The 18,304-nt window shown below is 40.4% G+C and overlaps 1 protein-coding gene across 9 annotated transcripts in view; it reads left to right on the forward strand.

Moving 5' to 3' along the window:
* PAK3 (p21 (RAC1) activated kinase 3) overlaps nt 1-18,304 on the forward strand; it is a 125,319-nt gene that overhangs the window by 37,975 nt on the left and 69,040 nt on the right. For 3 of the 9 annotated variants that reach the window (XM_041741475.1, XM_041741473.1, XM_041741474.1), the window contains 5 exons: nt 9,939-10,039; nt 12,581-12,643; nt 14,260-14,304; nt 15,434-15,587; nt 17,645-17,682. In XM_041741475.1, the coding sequence (XP_041597409.1) occupies nt 9,939-10,039; nt 12,581-12,643; nt 14,260-14,304; nt 15,434-15,587; nt 17,645-17,682 (401 nt within the window). Of the gene's footprint in view, nt 1-9,938; nt 10,040-10,725; nt 10,814-12,580; nt 12,644-14,259; nt 14,305-15,433; nt 15,588-17,644; nt 17,683-18,304 lie in introns of those variants that run through there. The other 6 variants (XM_041741477.1, XM_041741476.1, XM_041741479.1 and 3 more) reach the window with 4 other exon arrangements.

An 18,304-nucleotide genomic window follows, 5' to 3' on the forward strand; every position in this document is an offset into this window, starting at 1 on the left:
AGTTTATAGGAAATGACTAGTAGGTGATCTCAGAGGCAACAGATGCAGTAGCACATAGGTTCTCCCTATTCCATCCCCACTGTATATTTTTCGTCTCAGCCTGCCTGAAATAAGCTACCATTTTTTTAAAAATTTTTTTTAATTTTTATTTATTTATGATAGTCATCAGAGAGAGAGAGAGAGAGAGAGAGAGGCAGAGACAGAGGGAGAAGCAGGCTCTATGCACCGGGAGCCTGACATGGGATTTGATCCCGGGTCTCCAGGATCACGCCCTGGGCCAAAGGCAGGCGCTAAACCACTGCGCCACCCAGGGATCCCTGTAAGCTACCATTTTGAAGCCCGCCCCCACCATGCCTTACATGCAGCACATAGCTCCCTGGCTTGTCTTCCAGAAAGTACCTTCTCTATTATATCAGCCACCTGCTCAAAAACCTTTTCTAGCTCATTCTTTATTGCTGTCTCTAATTTTGTCTTCCTTCCTGCTTTCTAAAGCTATACCCTAACTATTTACCCTTGTGTCTTCCCACTTCCTCATCAATATGCTCTATATGTTCCTTTTATCAAGCTTTGTTTCTGTTTTCATTTTTTTCTACTTTAGGTGCTTTACCCTTTCCTGCCTCTCCATTCTTGAAGACCATCTCCTGAGTCCTACCTACTCCAGTGAGCCCTCACCATCTACCACAGCTTTCTGTCCTCTTTTGATATGCTACAGCATTTATACTCTATTCTTTTCAACCTAGCACTGAATTTTATTTGGGCTGGCAGTATTGATTGCTATTTCTTTTTTTAGAAAGATTTTATTTATTTATTCATGAGAGACACACAGAGAGAAGCAGAGACATAGGCATAGGGAGAAGCAGGCTCTCTGTGGGGAGCCCAATGTGTAACTCCATCCCAGGACTCTGGGATCACACCCTGAGCCAAAGGCAGACGATCAACTGCTGAGCCACCTAGGTGCCCCGATTGCTGTTTCTTCCTTGCTAGGTGTGTTTCCCTAATCAGACTGCAAGTTTAGAATATTCCTTCAGTTCCTTCAGCACAATCTGTCACTACACCAATCCACAATTCTGTGCATACTTTCAAAGGAAAGGAAGGTAGGACAGTAGCAGGACAGAGTTGTTCCTTACAGCCACAGTTGTAAAATGCTTGCTGCTTAGAACTAGCCAATCCATGTGTGTGGCTGTTTTGTTTTGTTTTGTTTTGTTGTCCCTTTGGAAAAAATTATTTCTGCATTTTACACCACATTTTGCTTTGAGCTTTCTGTATTAATGTGGCTTTAAATGTCACTTTTTAAATGCTGTATGCTATAACCTTGCATGCTTTCCGTTGCTTTTTAAAAAAATCATCATTATCCTGTGCTTTTAGGCTACATTTATGTAAGAAAGCATTTTCCTATGTCTGTCCTCTGTCATTCCCTTTCTTTTCCTGCATGCTCTATTTTCAAGGAGCTAGAAGGTGCTCTATTTTAGAGAATTGTATTTTATAATTCTGGATGTGACCATATGACATCATCCAATGAGGAGGCCCAACAAAACTTCCAGGAATTTTAGGGGAAGATGACAAGTGGAATTTCTACAAGGAAGATGCAGGTGACTGTTTTCTGAAACACTTTCAGAAGGCAAGAATAGCACCATCCAGGGATTTCATGTGAGGGAGAATTGATCACTTTGCTATACCTTGAACCCTGCCTGGCTGTACTGCCAATATATGCTTTTGGCCACAAAATGGCACCTCGCAAGAGGTATGCCTGAATGAGTTCAGAGTCATCCCTGCTGTTGAGAAAAGACAGCAACAGTACTGTTATCAACATCTTCAACTGTAACGAGTACTTTAAAACATACCCTCCCACCCCAAGGCCTTTTTAGAGAACCTGGATCATAGTCTCCTCACCCATGAACACATAATAGCACGTAGGCAAGACCTGTCTCCATATATCAGGTCTCATTTCACATAATGAAGGTCATTCATACATTCATTTGTTTGTTCATTTGCTTATTCATCAAATATTTATTGAATTGGGTACTGTGTTAGATAGATGTTGGGATACAGAGGTGGGTAAGTCCCAATTTCTGCCTTTAAGGAACTGATGGCATAGTGATAGACACAGACAAGTCAGTCACTGAGTAGAGTTGAGCATGCTAAGTGCAATACGGAAGTGAGCACTGGGGAGGGACAGCTATTCAAGACTGAGGGGAAGTCAGGGAGGTCTTCTTGGAGGAAGTGACCCCTGAACTGAGGTGAGTCTTAAAAAAGGAATAGAGCTAGCCATGTAATGGATGGATGGTATTCCAGATAGAAGGAGCAGCATTATGAAGGCAGTAGGCATGACACATTATTAGTTGAGGTTCTGTGAATACAATCACAAGTAGTTCCGAATAGCTATGCAGAGAGTGAGAGTGGAAGGGGGTAGGAGATGGAGCCATGGAAGTAATCAGGGACAGGATCCTAGAGGGCTTATATATTCCAAGCTAAGGGCTTTGAATTCAATTCTGAAGGCATTGGGGATACACTGGAGCAGAGGAACACTATCATATTTGTGTTTCAAAATATCACTCTAGCCACAAGAGAAGACTGGATTGTGTAGGGGTGGGGGATGGAAGGAGGCAGATCAAGCTGTTGGGGTTATGTAGGTGAGAAATAACAGTACCCTGGCCTCAAGGCCAGTATCAGTAAGAGCAGAAGATGACAATACAGAGGGAATATTGATCAGGAAGCATGAACAGAGCTAGGAAACCAAGCAGATGATGAGAAACAGAAGGATAAGGTAGGGAACACAGGAGGAGTTGCAATTTCCTGTTTTATGTGGAAGACAGCAGTGGAAAATTAGTTTACTTTTTAAAATATTGAAATATAGGGGTTCAGAAGGCAACCCCATGGGGTCAGGGTACCCCAAAGAGGTCAGGGCTGGACATACACACGGAGAGCCACTAGTGTAACCATACAAGTAGATGAGGTGGCAGAAGGGAGAGGCGTGTTGGTAAGAGATAAGGACCGAAGACAACTCCTGAGAAATACTGTCTAAAGAGTCAACAGAAGACCCAGAAATTCAGGAACAGGCTCCAGAAAAGGATTGCATGAAAGAGGGGAGAAAGGATTTGGTTTCATGAAGTTCATGGTCAGCAATGTTGCTTTTGACTGAAGGATCAACAGTCATAAGGACTGAAAAGTGGGCATTTTCAAGTAGGAGATGAATTTGAGACCTCAGGGACTCATTGCACTACTTTGAGGAGGGAGGATTAAGGAAGTCTGGATTGCCTTTTCAAGAAGTTTAAGCTCAAGAAGGAAAGGCTGAGATTTAGCATGGAGCAAATGATATGAGATGGCAGAGGGTTTTCATTTTTAAGGACAAAAGAGAAACTCAGCAGGTCTTGCAGGCCAGATAGAAAGTGTCAGTAGGGAGGGAGAGATTGAAGATACAAGAAGAAATGACAATAACTGGTGGTGTGAGACCCCTGGTGAAGTGAGAGGGACTGGCAGCTGGAGTACCAGTGGAAAGATAAACCTTAGGCAGAGGAGGGGACAGTGCTTCCGGTGAGACATGAGATGTTACTGATGGAGAAAAATGCAATTGGAGCAGGACAGGAAGTGAAGTCAAAGGAGTTCCAAATGGATGGCCTCCATTTCTCAGTGAAGTGAAAAAATTTCATATGCAGAAAGTCAAAGGAGGAAAGGGTGCTGCAGAAGTTTGAGCAAAGTGGACAAATTCTGGAATGTTCAGTGAGAGAAATGGGAAAGGAAGTTGGCAATGGGCAGAGGGTCATTCCAGATCATGAAAAGGCCTGGGGTACCTGTGGTCCTTCACTCTGCACATCATCTGTGGAGCGTAGAAGATCATTTATCCAGGTCTCACCCCCAAAAAAATCTTGCTATAGTAGGTTCTGGGTGGGCTCTAGGCATTGGTCTTTTTTAGAACTCTATGGATTATTCTCATGAGCAGCACTGGTTGAGAACCTCTGGGTTAGTGGTGGCCATGGGAGCAGATTGAAGTAGAAGGGAGCTGAAATTCATTAGAACTGAGGGAAGTTGGGTAGCCCGGGTGGCTCAGTGGTTTAGCGCTGCCTTCAGCCCAGGGCCTGATCCTGGAGACCTGGAATCGAGTCCCACGTCAGGCTCCCTGCATGGAGCCTGCTTCTCCCTCTGCCTGTGTCTCTGCCTCTCTCTCTTTGTGTCTCCCTGTCTCTCTCTCTCTCTCTCTCTCTCTCTCTCTCTCTCTCTCTCTCTCCCCCTCTCTGTTTCTCATGAATAAATAAATAAAATATTTTTAAAAAATAACTGAGGGAAGTCAAGGAAGTAAAAGGAGAACGTGTAGAAGCGATGTCCATTTATCTCTCACATTTCACGGAGTGGTGGCAGCATTGAGGGCAGGAAGAAAGACTCGGAGCCCAAGTCGAGTCCTCAATAGATAAGGGGACTTGGGTGAGACCATTGAATGGCAGTAACCTCAAAGGAGGGGCTTTTGTAGGCAAATGAAGAAGTACTGATCTCAGATCAACAGTTTGGAATTAAAAGGGGAAAACCCTGCCCTTCCCTATTCCTCTGTGCCCAAGAACTTGGGATGGGGAAGAATAAGCAGTGTCTATCAGGATTATCTGAGGCAGTGGTACCCTCATTGGAGAGTAGATCTAAAAGTTGTTTTTCTCCACCCCAGTTGCTTAAAAGAGCTTGAAGAGCTTTAAAAATTAAGGGTGCTGGGGTCTGCCCCAGACTAACTGAATCTGAATCTCTGGGGATGAGGTTCTCTCTATCTTATATAGAGAATTGTAGGAGAATTGGTAATGGAATAAGCTGCAGCCACTGGGGAAATGCAGAACATTGATTGGGGTAGGGCATAGAGGAGATAACAGATGACTGGGGTGGGGGCTTTTCTTTCTTTAACATATAGTGGGATGGAGAAAGCTGTCAGGATGAGAGACTGTAGGGAGGTTCACTGGCCCCTAGAGCTATAACCAGAACTCATGCACACCCAGGGGTCCCAAGGCCAAACACTTTGCAGTCTGTGGTCTAGTTGGCAATCTGTGACCTTTGTTCTATGTTCAAGTAAGGTATGGGTGATAACACTTACAAAGTGGTACTCACTTGGGCTTTTGCTCTCTGCAAACATCAACCCAGAGCTGATCAGGCTGAGTCTTATCAAGCCAAGATTCAAGTTAGACTGAATCTTAATATAAACAACCAGTGCTCAACAGAATTTTCTGGTGGGGAGATAGACATTTTAGTATTCCAGAAAAGGAAAAGAAAGACAAAAAAATTCTTATCTAAGCTCCATTCAATCACTAAACATTTACTGAAGTCTAGAGCTCAAAAATGTTGCTTTTTAAAATGTTACTGAATAATAAATGGTGTAGCTGTTAAGAACTTGGGCTCTGTAAATGCAGTTGGGACCTACATTCAAATTCTGGCTGTGACGCCTGCCAGCTGTGTAACCCTGGGCGCGTGGTTGAACCTCACTCTCACTTTACTTATCTATAAAGCAATAATAAAATACTAATAAAGTTTACCTAATGAGATTGTGGTGGAGATGAAATGAGATGACCCTAGAAGGACTTTTTGCACATGGGGCATGTTCCATAAATGATAATCATTAAGTGTGTGGACATAAGCCAGGTGCTAGGGAATATAAGAATGACTAAGATACAGTCTCTGCTGTCAGGTATCTCAAATTTTAGCTAGAGAGACAGGTATGTAAAGAAGAAATAACAATCTAGTGTTGATACATGCGAAGATCAGAGTATGTACCAGACAGTTCTATCAGAGCATGAAGAGAAGAGCATTTAACCTTGTCTGCAGAGGGAAGACAGGACAAGACTTGTAAAAGAAGAGGAAGCCCAAGAATGAGTCTTCAAGAATAAGGACTGACGGGAGTTACCCACCCAAAGTGTGGGATGAGGGATCTTGGTAAGAGGTAAGACTTGCCAGGCCTTGGCTTAGCATTAAAATCTTGGCAGTAAGAGAAAATCCAGCAGTTTAGAAAGCATGACATGGGTATGGGACAGTGGGGGCTATGGCAAGAATAGACAATGGAGAGGTAAGCTGGGGGCAAATCATGTAGGTCCTTGGGTAGCATGCTAATGAGTATGAACTTTTACCATATGTAGAATGGGGGGCTGTTTAAGGATCTTTTTAAAAGATTTTATTTATTTATTCATGTGAGACACAGAGAGAGAGGCAGAGATACAGGCAGAGGGAGAAGCAGGCTCCATCAGGGAGCCTGATGTGGGAATCAATCCCGGGACTCCAGGATCACACCCTGGGCCGAAGGCAGGCGCTAAACCGCTGAGCCACCCAGGGATCCCCATGTTTCAGGATCTTAATGGCAGGAATGTGGTCAGATTTGTAGACTTCGAAGATTACTCTGGACACAAAGTAATGATAGTAAGGGACAAGATTGGAAGCAATAAGACCAGATGAGCAATACTGGTACCTTAGACTAAGGTAATGGTTTTGGGGGACAAAAGGAAGAAGGTAGATTCAAGATGAGTTTGGGAGATAGAATAGAACTTGGGGACCAATTGAGGTAGAAATGCAGTGGGAGTCAAAGACACTCCCAAATTTATAGCTTGGGCAGTTGGTCCAGTGCTGAATTACCCCATAGCCAGAGTAAATGTGTGCTACAGGCCTCACAAATCAGGGCACCCCAAAACTGGCCACATTTTTATTTTATGTATTGAGTTTTTAGAAAGACTTCATCACCAATGGAATACAGGAGCTTTTTGGATTTGCTTACCTTTTTAAGCTGTAGTATTGTTTTTATTTGAATTATATATTGGGGAATGGGATTGTAATCTTCTCGTTGCTCAGGGCCTCCCAAAGAAGAGGTGTGTAAAGCCTGAATCCTTCTCTGATCTGGATGGTTAGTGGTATCATTTCACTGAGAGTATGTGGACATTGGAGACATTGGAAGAAGAGCAAGTTTGGGCTTCCTGCCTTTGTTACACTTAGCCCTGAGTAAAGGGAATGGCATGATCAGGCTGGTAAGGGACTGGCAATCAGGTAGCCTTCTAGAGAGATTCCATCCACTCAGCCCAAGTGGAATGGTTATGGCTAAGTCAATGTGCTTCAAACATTCAGCCAATACTAATGGAAAGTAAGGAAAGACTGTTAACTGGCAAGAGAGATCATGAATGCAAGTTGAGCTACAGGTTCTCAACCTGGAGTTTGGGGGAGTTTTGAACCTCTGAAATTATATGCAAAATTGTGTAGATGTGTGCAGTGCAATTTATGGGCAGAAGTTCCACAGCTTTCTTCAGATTTTCAGAGCAGTCTTTGACCCCAAGAAAGTCAGGATCACTAGGAGTATATTAACTGTGAAGCAAATAAAGCTTCTCTAGAGCTCCTCACTGGCCTGGGGCTCTTCCAGGGCCCTCAAAAGGATCTTAGCCATCTTGCATTGTTTTTCCTTAAAGGGAGCATTCACCTCTCAAATTGTATAAAGTGTTTGATCCCACAGTACCTGCATCTACCCCTGCCAACCACAGATTAGTGAATTACCCAGCATGGGTTGGTATCTGGGAGTGGATGCCCTCCAAGAGTAACGAGCATGGGGAAAGGATTATTAAAAGTCAAAGACTGCATTAATAAAGGCAGAAGGAGAAGCAAATGCCAATCAAATAAAGAACAGTCACCAAAGGAGGAGGAGATCACATTGGGAAGGAAGTAAAAAGAGAGGTAGCCAACTTCATTCAACATGGATGGAAGAGCAGGGGAGAGGAAAAACAAGGATACGCACGGTTCCAGGAGTAGCTAGGATACCTGCATGGTGGCCACCCAATATATGAGTGATAGCTTACTATCTATATCTCATTCTGTCTGGGGAAGGGAGAGGGCGGGGGTGGGGGAGGAAACTGGAAAATGATTGTTAAAGTTTCGTTGTTTAGCAGAAAAATAATAATTTTTACATTTTGTGCAAAACATTCTACATTTTCAGATCATTTAAATGAGCACTATATACTGCCAGTGTGAATGTAGGGCCTTGAAAAGCATTTTGCGGTTTTGTTTTTGTTTTTGTTTTTTGAGCTTGGTTATAAAAGCAATCTCCTGTGTTAAAATGTGTGAATAGTTTGATAATTTGTACACATAATCAAGAGCATCTCAGCTGGACTTTGTGTTGGCTGCTGTATAGAACATGAACAAATGTCAAGGGATAGAAAATTACTTTGGATATTTAAAAGAGAAGAAATATATAGTCTGTTTTGTAACAAGTTTCTGTAAATAAAATAATTTATACTATTTATAAGAAAAGGTTGTGCTTTGCTTTATGAGAAATTAGTTTGTGGAACAAACATGTTACTAAATGGGCAATAAAATTAGGTCTTCTCAATAAAAAAAAAAAAAAACCAGCAGAGGTAGTAGTACAAACAAAAAACTCTGCACTTCCCTATTCAGTTAGGATGATACTCAGTAAAGTAGGTTTACTGTAATAATCGCATCTATGTGGAAGTGAAGTTGAATGGCACACATGTACTTTTCAAAATGAATCCTAATGTGTTCCTTGGCCAGGCAGAGGCCCTGAGTGACCTTTGTCTCCTCTTCCACCCCCAACCCCACTTCTGAATCTTTCTTTCCTAATCCTGTATCCTAATCTTCTTACTCCTTGAACATCCATATTTCTGCCCCATCTCTCTGTCTTCTGGCTGGAAATAGGGAGCAGTGAGAGAGGATAGAAAGAGAAAAGAAGTCATAAGAGTGACATTTGAACGTGAAAGGTTTTGAATTAAAATTTATCCTGGATAACCCACAAAACCAGTAATCCATATATGGTTCATTGAATGCTGTCCAAAATTCAGGCCAAGAAAACATCTATTTGAACCAGCATGTTCTAAATTGGCCGCCCTGGCAATTCTGAGGTTGACTGGTTTCATTTGGGCAAATCATGCTGACTTTCCCATTATTAGGAGACTGAGTGTTATTATTATTGTCTTTGGAGTGTGAAATGTACCCTGATCAGTGATACGTGCTCTGATCTGCTTCTATGTCTGTTATGGAACCTACTTGATGCCATTTTACATTTCCACGGTAACTTTCTCCTGGAATCTGTTCCAAGAGAGACTAATTTCATTACTGTTCCCAACTTAACTTCTCCAGTGATAATATCTTTCAAGGCTTTTGATATATTAACTATAGATGTGTTTATTCATAATTGTGTCACTATGAAAAGTCTGCTACTTGAGGACAATGATTTTCAATGGCTAATATGACAAAATATATTAGAGACACAGAAAAATAGCTACTAACTGGAATGACTAAGCCAAGGCATTGATTTGAGGTTACTGAGAACTAAATAAAATTAATTCAATAAAAAGCAGCAATTTGTATTTTTTTTGCTAGCAAAGGAAATGATTAAAAACATTTTTAATGATAAAGAAAGATGTTAACATTATTGGCTAGCAATAGTATTCTCACTGAAAGAAGACCAAGAGTCTATTAAGATATGCTTCATAATGTACACATGTAAATTAAATAAGTTCTAGCTGCTTGATATTTCAGTATGGTTAATGTGGAAACAATTCATAACACTTTTATACATAGCTTAAGCACTTTTCTATTTTTTCATTCTAATAGTAAGCCTTAGCTTGACTTGAGCATAATGAATTTCTTCTTTAATAAGTCCTATTTGATCCAACAAAGCCAATTAAACACAACACACTTAGGTACCCACTGGTTACGTTATTAGAATGGTAAAGGACATAAATCCGTGTGACCACAAATTTTGTTTGAACCAAATTTTGGAAATGTAAAAATTATTTGGATGTAACAGTTTTGTCAAACTCTCAGCTACTTCTGCAAGATGAAATTATAATTTGTGGAGCTAAATACTGTTAAGCTTGTGTTGGAATCAATTATCATTCAAACTTTGTAATTGTTCCGATGAACCTAATTGTACAACTTAGCGAAGATAAAATTATATGCCCAATAAATACATGTCAACATTTTGCCTTTAGCCAATAAGAAGAAGGAGAAAGAACGCCCAGAGATCTCTCTTCCTTCAGACTTTGAACATACGATTCATGTGGGGTTTGACGCAGTCACCGGGGAGTTCACTGTAAGTAAGCTCCTTATTGTGTTTTGCAAGCCATGAAAAAATTCCTTTGTGAAAACAGGTTTCAAGAAATCATGTCCATGTCCCAGAATGTCAGGCTTGATGCTTTGGATGATTTCAAGGAAGATGGACTATGCCTAGTCAATCACAGGAAAAGTACTGACAAAATTATTTTGTCCATCATAAAAATGTCTGATCATTGTTAGTCTTCAACTTGATGTTGAAAATGTGAATTTTCCATGGCACAGGAGAGGTAGTCCTAGTAGACTGTTGAGCCTCTTTATTGTTTGAAGTGAAATCAGAGAATCATTGACTCGACTTGGCCAGTGAAGACAGTCCATCTGAATAATTCAGGCTTTACATTGGAACCTGGATTACTCAGATCAGCTAACCACTCTAACTAAAATTCTGTAAAATTGATTTGCTCTTCCCTTTGATTTCAAGAATGTAACATTTTCAGGCTTATTAACAGGTGTATTTTATAGGCCTTCAAAACAACAAACCCCATGTTTCAGGAAGAATATTTATGGATAGTCATGTGTGCGTTAGTGGTTATGTGCTTACATATATACAATCCAATAAGAATTCTCCAGAAAGACCATAGCTATAGAGTCAGCCTTTCTTTGGATATTTGTAGTGCTCAAATAGTGCAAGATCTCAGTCATTTTATGTTTTGTTTTTTTTTTAAGATCTGGCATCTTTGTTTTTAGATGGATGAAGGAAAAGATGTGGCTAGAAATATGTCCCCAGGAGGATCAACTACCTTTTTCCATACTAGTAAGGATCTCAATAAAAATGTACATTCTGAGATAATGAGTAATTTTTAATGCATTCAGGAAAAAAAACTTCTATAATATCACCACCGATTCTTGGGTTCTTGGTGTAAGAGATACTTTTAGATGTTAAATAATTAAATCTTCTGTCTCATAACTTGACAATTAGTAAGTAAACTCCTATGATTCAGTGAACCAAAAGGGGGCAAGGGACAAATCAACTGGATTTGAAGAAGCAAACCATGTCTCTGAATTGACAGCCAAGATACCCCCTTTTTTTTTTCAATTCTGGAAGTACGCAATATGAGAATAAAATCACAATTGAGTAAACATCTTGGCCTTGTAAAGTGATGTGAGCTGGTTATTTCTGTACTCTCAGTAGCAAGCAAAAGAGAATGTAAAGAAGTACTAACATTGATAAAGTTGAGACACTGGTAAGATTTAACAAATTTCATCACTGGAGTCAAAGACTTTATTCAAATGGCCTTGAGTACTGTCACCACTACCATTACACCATCACCAACATAAATAAATAAATAAATAAATAAATAAATAAATAAATAAATAAATAAATGGTTTTTATAATCTGAACAAAGATATTATGACTTTTTTGACACTTGAAACAGTAAGAGCACTTAAAATTTATAAATTTTGTCCAATAACTCTTCCCTGTTTTAAGAACATTATGTTTCCAGTTTTGACATTCTTTATTTTCTATGTGTCTTTCCTCTGTTTTAACTTATATTTTATTGCTGTCATACCATTTTTTCCCTTCCTTTTTGTGGTCTGACGTGAAAGTTTTCTCCTCCACTATTCTCGTGTGACATTCTGGTTTCTTTCCAATTTTTTTATTTTTTCCGTTCTTTCCAACTTGCTTGACATCTCATGATCTAATCTATCTTTAGCTCTTGCTTTGTTCTTTTTGGGTTCTGAATGGAAATGAAAAAAAGTGAATCACCATCATCTTGCTGACTGCATTTTCACTTTGCCGTTGTTTAGAACCCTAAGAACCAACCAGAAGGGTGGGATATGTGATGGACATTCTTTCCAAATGTAACAACAGTTTGATGCAACTAAACCCAAATCCAACCAAAACCTGTGCTCCCCCTCCTCCCTGACACCCAATTTAAAATAAAGCAGCTGTTTGGAGGCAGGCAGTCGATAGAAATCCTTTGAATATACAGACAGACATAGGCTAAATTTGGAAATCTGATGCACTTATTGCCCTCATGATGGTCTTTTGAAACTACTTGTCCAAAAAAAAAAAAAAAAAAGAAGAGGAAGCTACTTGTCCGTACATTATATTTAAAGATGCCACATTCTGCCCTTTTTAACTCTTTTCACCTATGGTTTACACTTACAGACTTTAAAAAATGCCAAATGGTAATAAGCTTTTAAAATCATGTTGTTGGTAGCATTTAAAATCGGGTCCTATTTGCCACGGTACCACTAATGTATCGTGTGTGTGCACAGAGGGGGAGGGATGTATTACTAAATTTGATTATTGCTGTTGCTTAGGTTGCATTTTGAGCAATTTGTTGAACTGTCTTGTTCAGTTGTCTTCCAAGGGCCTGTCATTGTGAATATTTGGACGCCGATTTGGTGTGCCACTTGGTGATTGTCCTATGGCTAGTTGGCCCATATGACCTTGTATGCTTGGGTATGCACTTGGGCCCTGAGATTCAAAGTAGGTTGGGAGGTGAGATTTGGGGTACTAAAGTATTAAAAGTCCTTACCCTTTATATTGCCATTTTTGTCCTAAATACTTCAGAACTCCCCCTTCCAGACCTCTAGACCTGTGACGGTCGCTTCAAGTCAATCAGAGGGAAAAATGGTATGAGTGATATAAATGATCATTTCTCATGATAAGATAAATGCTTGGCCTGTTGTATCATGCTGCCATTCTCCTGGGCTACACCGGACAATCCCCAGCTTGTTGTACATCTGGTTGTTTTTGTACATGTGGTCAGGCATTGATATGTGCTCCTGCTTCTGATGCTCATACTTCTAGGTCTCCATTAGCTGTCTTAACTTTTGGGATTTGTACCTCAATTTGGAGCAATGAGATGGCTTTCTGATTAAGTGCCTCTGTGGCACACATTCAAATTTAAGCGTCAGGTCTTATTGATGGACTAGTTTATCTCAACTTATCAAAGAAAAAAGAGACTATGTCAGCAGTGTAGTCATGTGGTAAGTATAGTTGTCTGAAGGATCTTCTGCAATTGACAGCATGTCTTCCTGCTGTCTAGTGATCACAAGACATTTATGTATCACAAAAGTTTAGAAGTGCCATGAGAATGTATAACTGCAAATATTCTAATAATTACGATAATGATCATGCCAGTGATGTCTGCTCTAGTGGTTATGTGCAACGCATACCTGGTTTTGTAACACTTAATAACTCCTTTGGCCATTACAGTATTAACCAAATGCTATTAATTGCACTTAGAATCAGAACTGGGATCATGCATGGGCTCCTGAGTTCAAATATGTGGCTTAAGGCTTTAGCATCAAATTGCGTGATTAATGCATGTCAAAGTGTCATTTCACTGTGCTTGGAGTGACCCCAAATGCCAGGAAATCAAAGACCTATATCCCAAATCAAACCAGTTGGGTCGAAGCATGTCTCTGTAGCTTTGGAGACAGTATCTTTCTTTAGACAAAGCTGCTACCTTATATCCGATCTTATTTTGTGGGAAGTGCGACTTTAGAGCTGCAGCATTAAAATGGAAATTGTTCATATATGGCTTGAAATGAAATGGTTTTTCTCTTTCCTTGGCCTAAAGAAACTTTTTAAAGGTAGACTCTGGCTGCGTGGGAAATCCTTAATAATCTAGTTTTCCCTAGACCAGTCACGACTTTAGGTGCAACATGCGGAAGAGTCGCATCAATGAGAATGAAGTTAAATTTAGCATCACCATGTTGCCATCCTGTCCATTTTAGCCACACAGACACTTCCACTGTGAAACCGGAAATGGTTCACCAGAATTGGGAATTGAAATTTGTAAGTTCATCACATGGCCATTGGCTACTTGTGATTACCCAGTTGTAAATACAGACTTACAAATTATTGTCCAAGCTTTTCATGATGCCATCCTTCTTTCCTCCAAAGTCATGTTTCTGCCTTCTGGTAATTTCTCCGGTCACTCACTTAACAGTAATTCTTATTATTGTGTATTTCTGGAGGAAGCATCTGGCCCAAAGTGGAAATTATGCGTCCAAACATTAGAAAGTTGTCTTTTTTCTGTTTTCTTAAATCTGTTGTCCTGTATCCTGTCCTGCCCCCACCCCGCGTTAGTTAAAACCTTTCTATTTTCATAACCGCCCCACTTTAGAAGGGATTAACCCCTCTCCCCATTCAGACCCATTGGTTTCATCTCCTCCCACCTTCTAAGTTGTCCCACATTCTGTTTTAACTTTCTTTTCTTTCTTTATTTACGTCCATTACAGCCAGATCTCTATGGCTCACAGATGTGCCCAGGGAAGCTCCCAGAGGTGCGTCACAGGCCCAAAAGAAGCTTGCATCAAAGTGCTTCTTTGAGATGTCATAGCACTGCAGCAGCAGGTTCATGTGTGTGCAGTAGAATTGTTGCTTGGCTTATCTCACTTTTTTGTTGTCATTCCCAAACTCTGGAGGCCCACGTCACACATTGTCTTGCCGAGACTTCATAGGACCAGGCCACATAAATTGTGTCTAGATGCACTTAGGAATGGGGTGTCTGTTTCTCACTCCAAGTTGTTCTTGGAGGCTGTACAATTACAAAATGGGGACATCCGTAGGCTGAGCACGTAGGGAAAGAATGCTAAATGCTCAATGTGAAACTTAACCTTCTGGTGGAATTCGTGCAATTGTCCTTGGTCAGATTTCCAAATACTCCCTCCTCTCTGCTCTAAATGCTTTGGATTATTGCCAATTCTCACCAGGCTTCGGCATGGTCGCCATAGTCCCCAGGTTCTATGTGGCCAATGAACAAAGAAGGGATGGAGGGAGGAGAGGAGAGACTATTTAGCATCTCCGTGCCTGTGGCTCCTCCACTATTCTATTTTGGTCTCTTCTCAGTCCCCCTCTGTATTAAAGCCCTTGACACCCTACCCCCACCCCGCCAAATTGCATTTTGTAATCACAAAGTGTAAACTGACCATGGGTGAGGCTTTTCTTTTATTCGGAATGATCCCCCAATTAATAACATGCCCAGAAACAGCTTCTGTTATTCCAGTCATATAAAATCCATTGATCTGCACTATACTACACTGTGCACAAATTTAGAGAAGTCTTGCTATGTCTGCCCTGAGTCGCCAGAAAAAATAAGCTAAGCCGTAAACATCATTTCATGGATGAGCAGAATTAATATGGAGGTGATTTTCATGCGCTTTTTTTTTTCTATCACGGTCATACTCCCACCCACCCTTTTTAAGTTGGATCCTAGTTTTACCTATGTGTTTTAATTAGAAAAGAGAATGATTGCATTATTAAGTTACTAACTTTAAATCTAGAGTATCACTTCAGTTTCCCAAGTGTAATCCTACAGGTAGCATGGGCTTCTTGGTGAAGAACTTTACTGGAACATAAAAATGCAGCTGCTGAATGTTCTGAGCTCCATTCTTTCCCTTTGGTTGTCCACAGGGGATCCCTGAGCAGTGGGCACGGTTACTCCAAACCTCCAACATAACAAAACTGGAACAGAAGAAGAACCCACAAGCTGTTCTCGATGTTCTCAAATTCTATGATTCCAAAGAAACAGTCAACAACCAGAAATACATGAGCTTTACATCGGGAGGTAAGAATAAATCCAAAGTATCAAAGAGAGAAGTAATTCGAATCTCAGGACCTCGGGATTAGAACAGAATGCCTGTAGGGCATCTGAAGTCCGTTCTACTTCCTTTTTTTTTTTTTCAAGATTTTATTTATTTATCCATGAGAGATGCAGACAGAGAGAGACAGAGACAGAGAGAGAGAGAGAAAGAGACAGAGGCAGAGACACAGGCAGAAGGAGAAGCAGGCTCCATGCAGGGAGCCCAACGTGGGACTCGACCCCCGGTCTTCAGGATCACACCCTGGGCTGAACGCGGCGCTAAACTGCTGAGCCACCAGGGCTGCCCTCAGTTCTACTTCCTTCCCCAAATGACATCAACATCAGTAAATTGAAAGATGTGCTGGAAGTTGAAGTTGACATTAGGAGGTTTACTACTTGGGTGTTTTTAGAACTCAAGGAGGGGGATTGCTCAGTGAAGCAGTGGTTGTCAGTTTCAATCACAATTGTTCTGTCTTTGCACTGGAATGAAGAAGACAGTCACTTAGAATCAGGCCTTGTGAAGTGACCATGAAATAAGAGGTGTATGAATCAAAACATGGTCTCCTGAAGTGTATTTTATCCTTTTGATTCATTGACTTATACTGTGATGATACAGCACACATTTTGTGGTTGCCATTTTGATCCAACCTCAAAATCAAGCTTAAAAAAAGAAATTATGTCTGGCTATTTATAAGAAATTAAAATGTCTGTGTTCTGGCAAAATCTTGACTTCATTTACTAGCATGTAGGCCCAGCCCTTGTTTGAAGCTTGAACATTCACATTTGCCATGTAAGCAACTGAAAAATATATGCCAAACATTTTTGCATTTTGAGAAAGATGATCCGGGTTGCCTTTCTAGAACAACTTATTATTTAACATCTAAAAAAAGAAGAGAATCCTATCATTAGTGCCCCAGCTGTAAAGTGCCCCTATCTCTCAGCATTGGTTTTAATATAGGGTAGGCTTGAAATATCTTCAGGAATAGTGCAAGGACTTACTTAGAAGGGGAGGAGTGTCTCATTTGGTTCTAACAAATGTCAAAGCCCAAATTTAAAGTGTATAGTAATTCATGTGCTCCACTGGATGTTTTTGACTGAGATTGCTTTGCTTGACGGCTGTTCTCTAATGGAGAAAACCTAAAAGGAAAAAAAGCCATCAAGGGGAGCTTTTTAGGTATTTCGTCTTCCGTGTGTGTGGAGTGAAATGTCTCAGAGATCCTAGTGATAATTCAAACAGTGCTTAATGTGAGGAAGTCTAGAACTGCCCTCCGGGCCCACTGTAGAACCACAGGTGACCAGAACCAAAAATGCATCATTCTAGTATTTGTCTGAGCTGAGTGAAACTCACCAGACATTCTGTGGATGCTCTAGTGTTGAGACTGAGGAATAGGGTGGGAGGAGCGCAGGGGAGGAGAAAGAAAAAGGAAGAAAGGGACAGTAAAAGGGAGGAAGGAAGAGGAAGGAGGGAGGGAGGAGGAGAGGGAAGGAGGAAGTAAGGGAGAAATTCTGGATATGTATAGACTCATACCAATCAGGAGTAGGTAATCTTGGGGCACCTGTGTGGCTCAGTCAGTTAAGCATCCAACCCTTGATTCCGATTCAGGTCACCATCTCAGGGTCCTGGGATAGAGCCCTGCATTGGGCTCTCTGCTCAGTGGGGAGTCTGCTCTAGGCTTCTCTCCCGTCCTCCGCTGTCCCTCCCCCTGCTTGCATGCACCTTCATGCACACATGCACTCTCTCAAATTAAATCTGAGTAAGTAATCTCAATATTACACATATAGATGAGATTCGCTGGAGGCCTTTATTAAGGTCTATAAAATGACATGGTGAACCTTGCAAGGATATGAGTTATTTTCAGAACAATTATGTCATTTGTCATAGCATCTATTCAATATTGAATAGGAGAATTTCCTTCTGATCAAATTAATTAATTAATACAAAATACAAAATAATTAATACAACTTAATTGTTTATTAAGTCTGGTTTCTAAATGAGGCAGACTTCATAAAATAAATGTGACATCTTTATCTTTTCTTTTCAGATAAAAGCGCACATGGATACATAGCCGCCCATCCCTCGGTAAGTGAAAAATTGAAAATGGTTTGGGGTGATCAGTGTTTCTGGCAGTCCAATAGGATACCATCGTACAGATTCAGTTTAGATAGAGAATCTTTTAAAACACAGTTTTTAAAGGTATAATTTAGATCTATAAAATTCACCCATTTTTAAACATACAGTTTGATGAGTGTAGGTAAATGTATATACCAGTGCTACTGTCACCACAGTCCAGGTTTAGAATACATTTATCACCTCCTAAGATCCTTTATGCCTGCTTACAGTTATTCCCCATCCCACCTCCATCCCCTAGCTCCAGGCTATTACTAATCTGGTAGTATGGATTTGTTTTTCTGGACATTTCATGTAAATGAAATAATATAGTATATGACCTTTTGGGATTGGCTTTTTTTCACTCAGCATAATGCTCTTATGGTTCATCCGAGTTGTGTGTTATCAGTAATTTGTCCTTTTTATTGCTAAGTAGTACTCCATGGAATGGATGTGCCACTTTGGTTAACAATTTACCCATGGAAGGCTCTCCAGACTATTGGCAGTTTTTGGCTATTGTAAATAATCTACTATGAACATGCATGTATAAATCTTTATGTAAATAAATGTTTCTATTTCTTTTACACAAAGAATC

Source organism: Vulpes lagopus, chromosome X (genome assembly GCF_018345385.1).
Source record: "Vulpes lagopus strain Blue_001 chromosome X, ASM1834538v1, whole genome shotgun sequence".
Lineage (NCBI taxonomy): Eukaryota > Metazoa > Chordata > Mammalia > Carnivora > Canidae > Vulpes > Vulpes lagopus.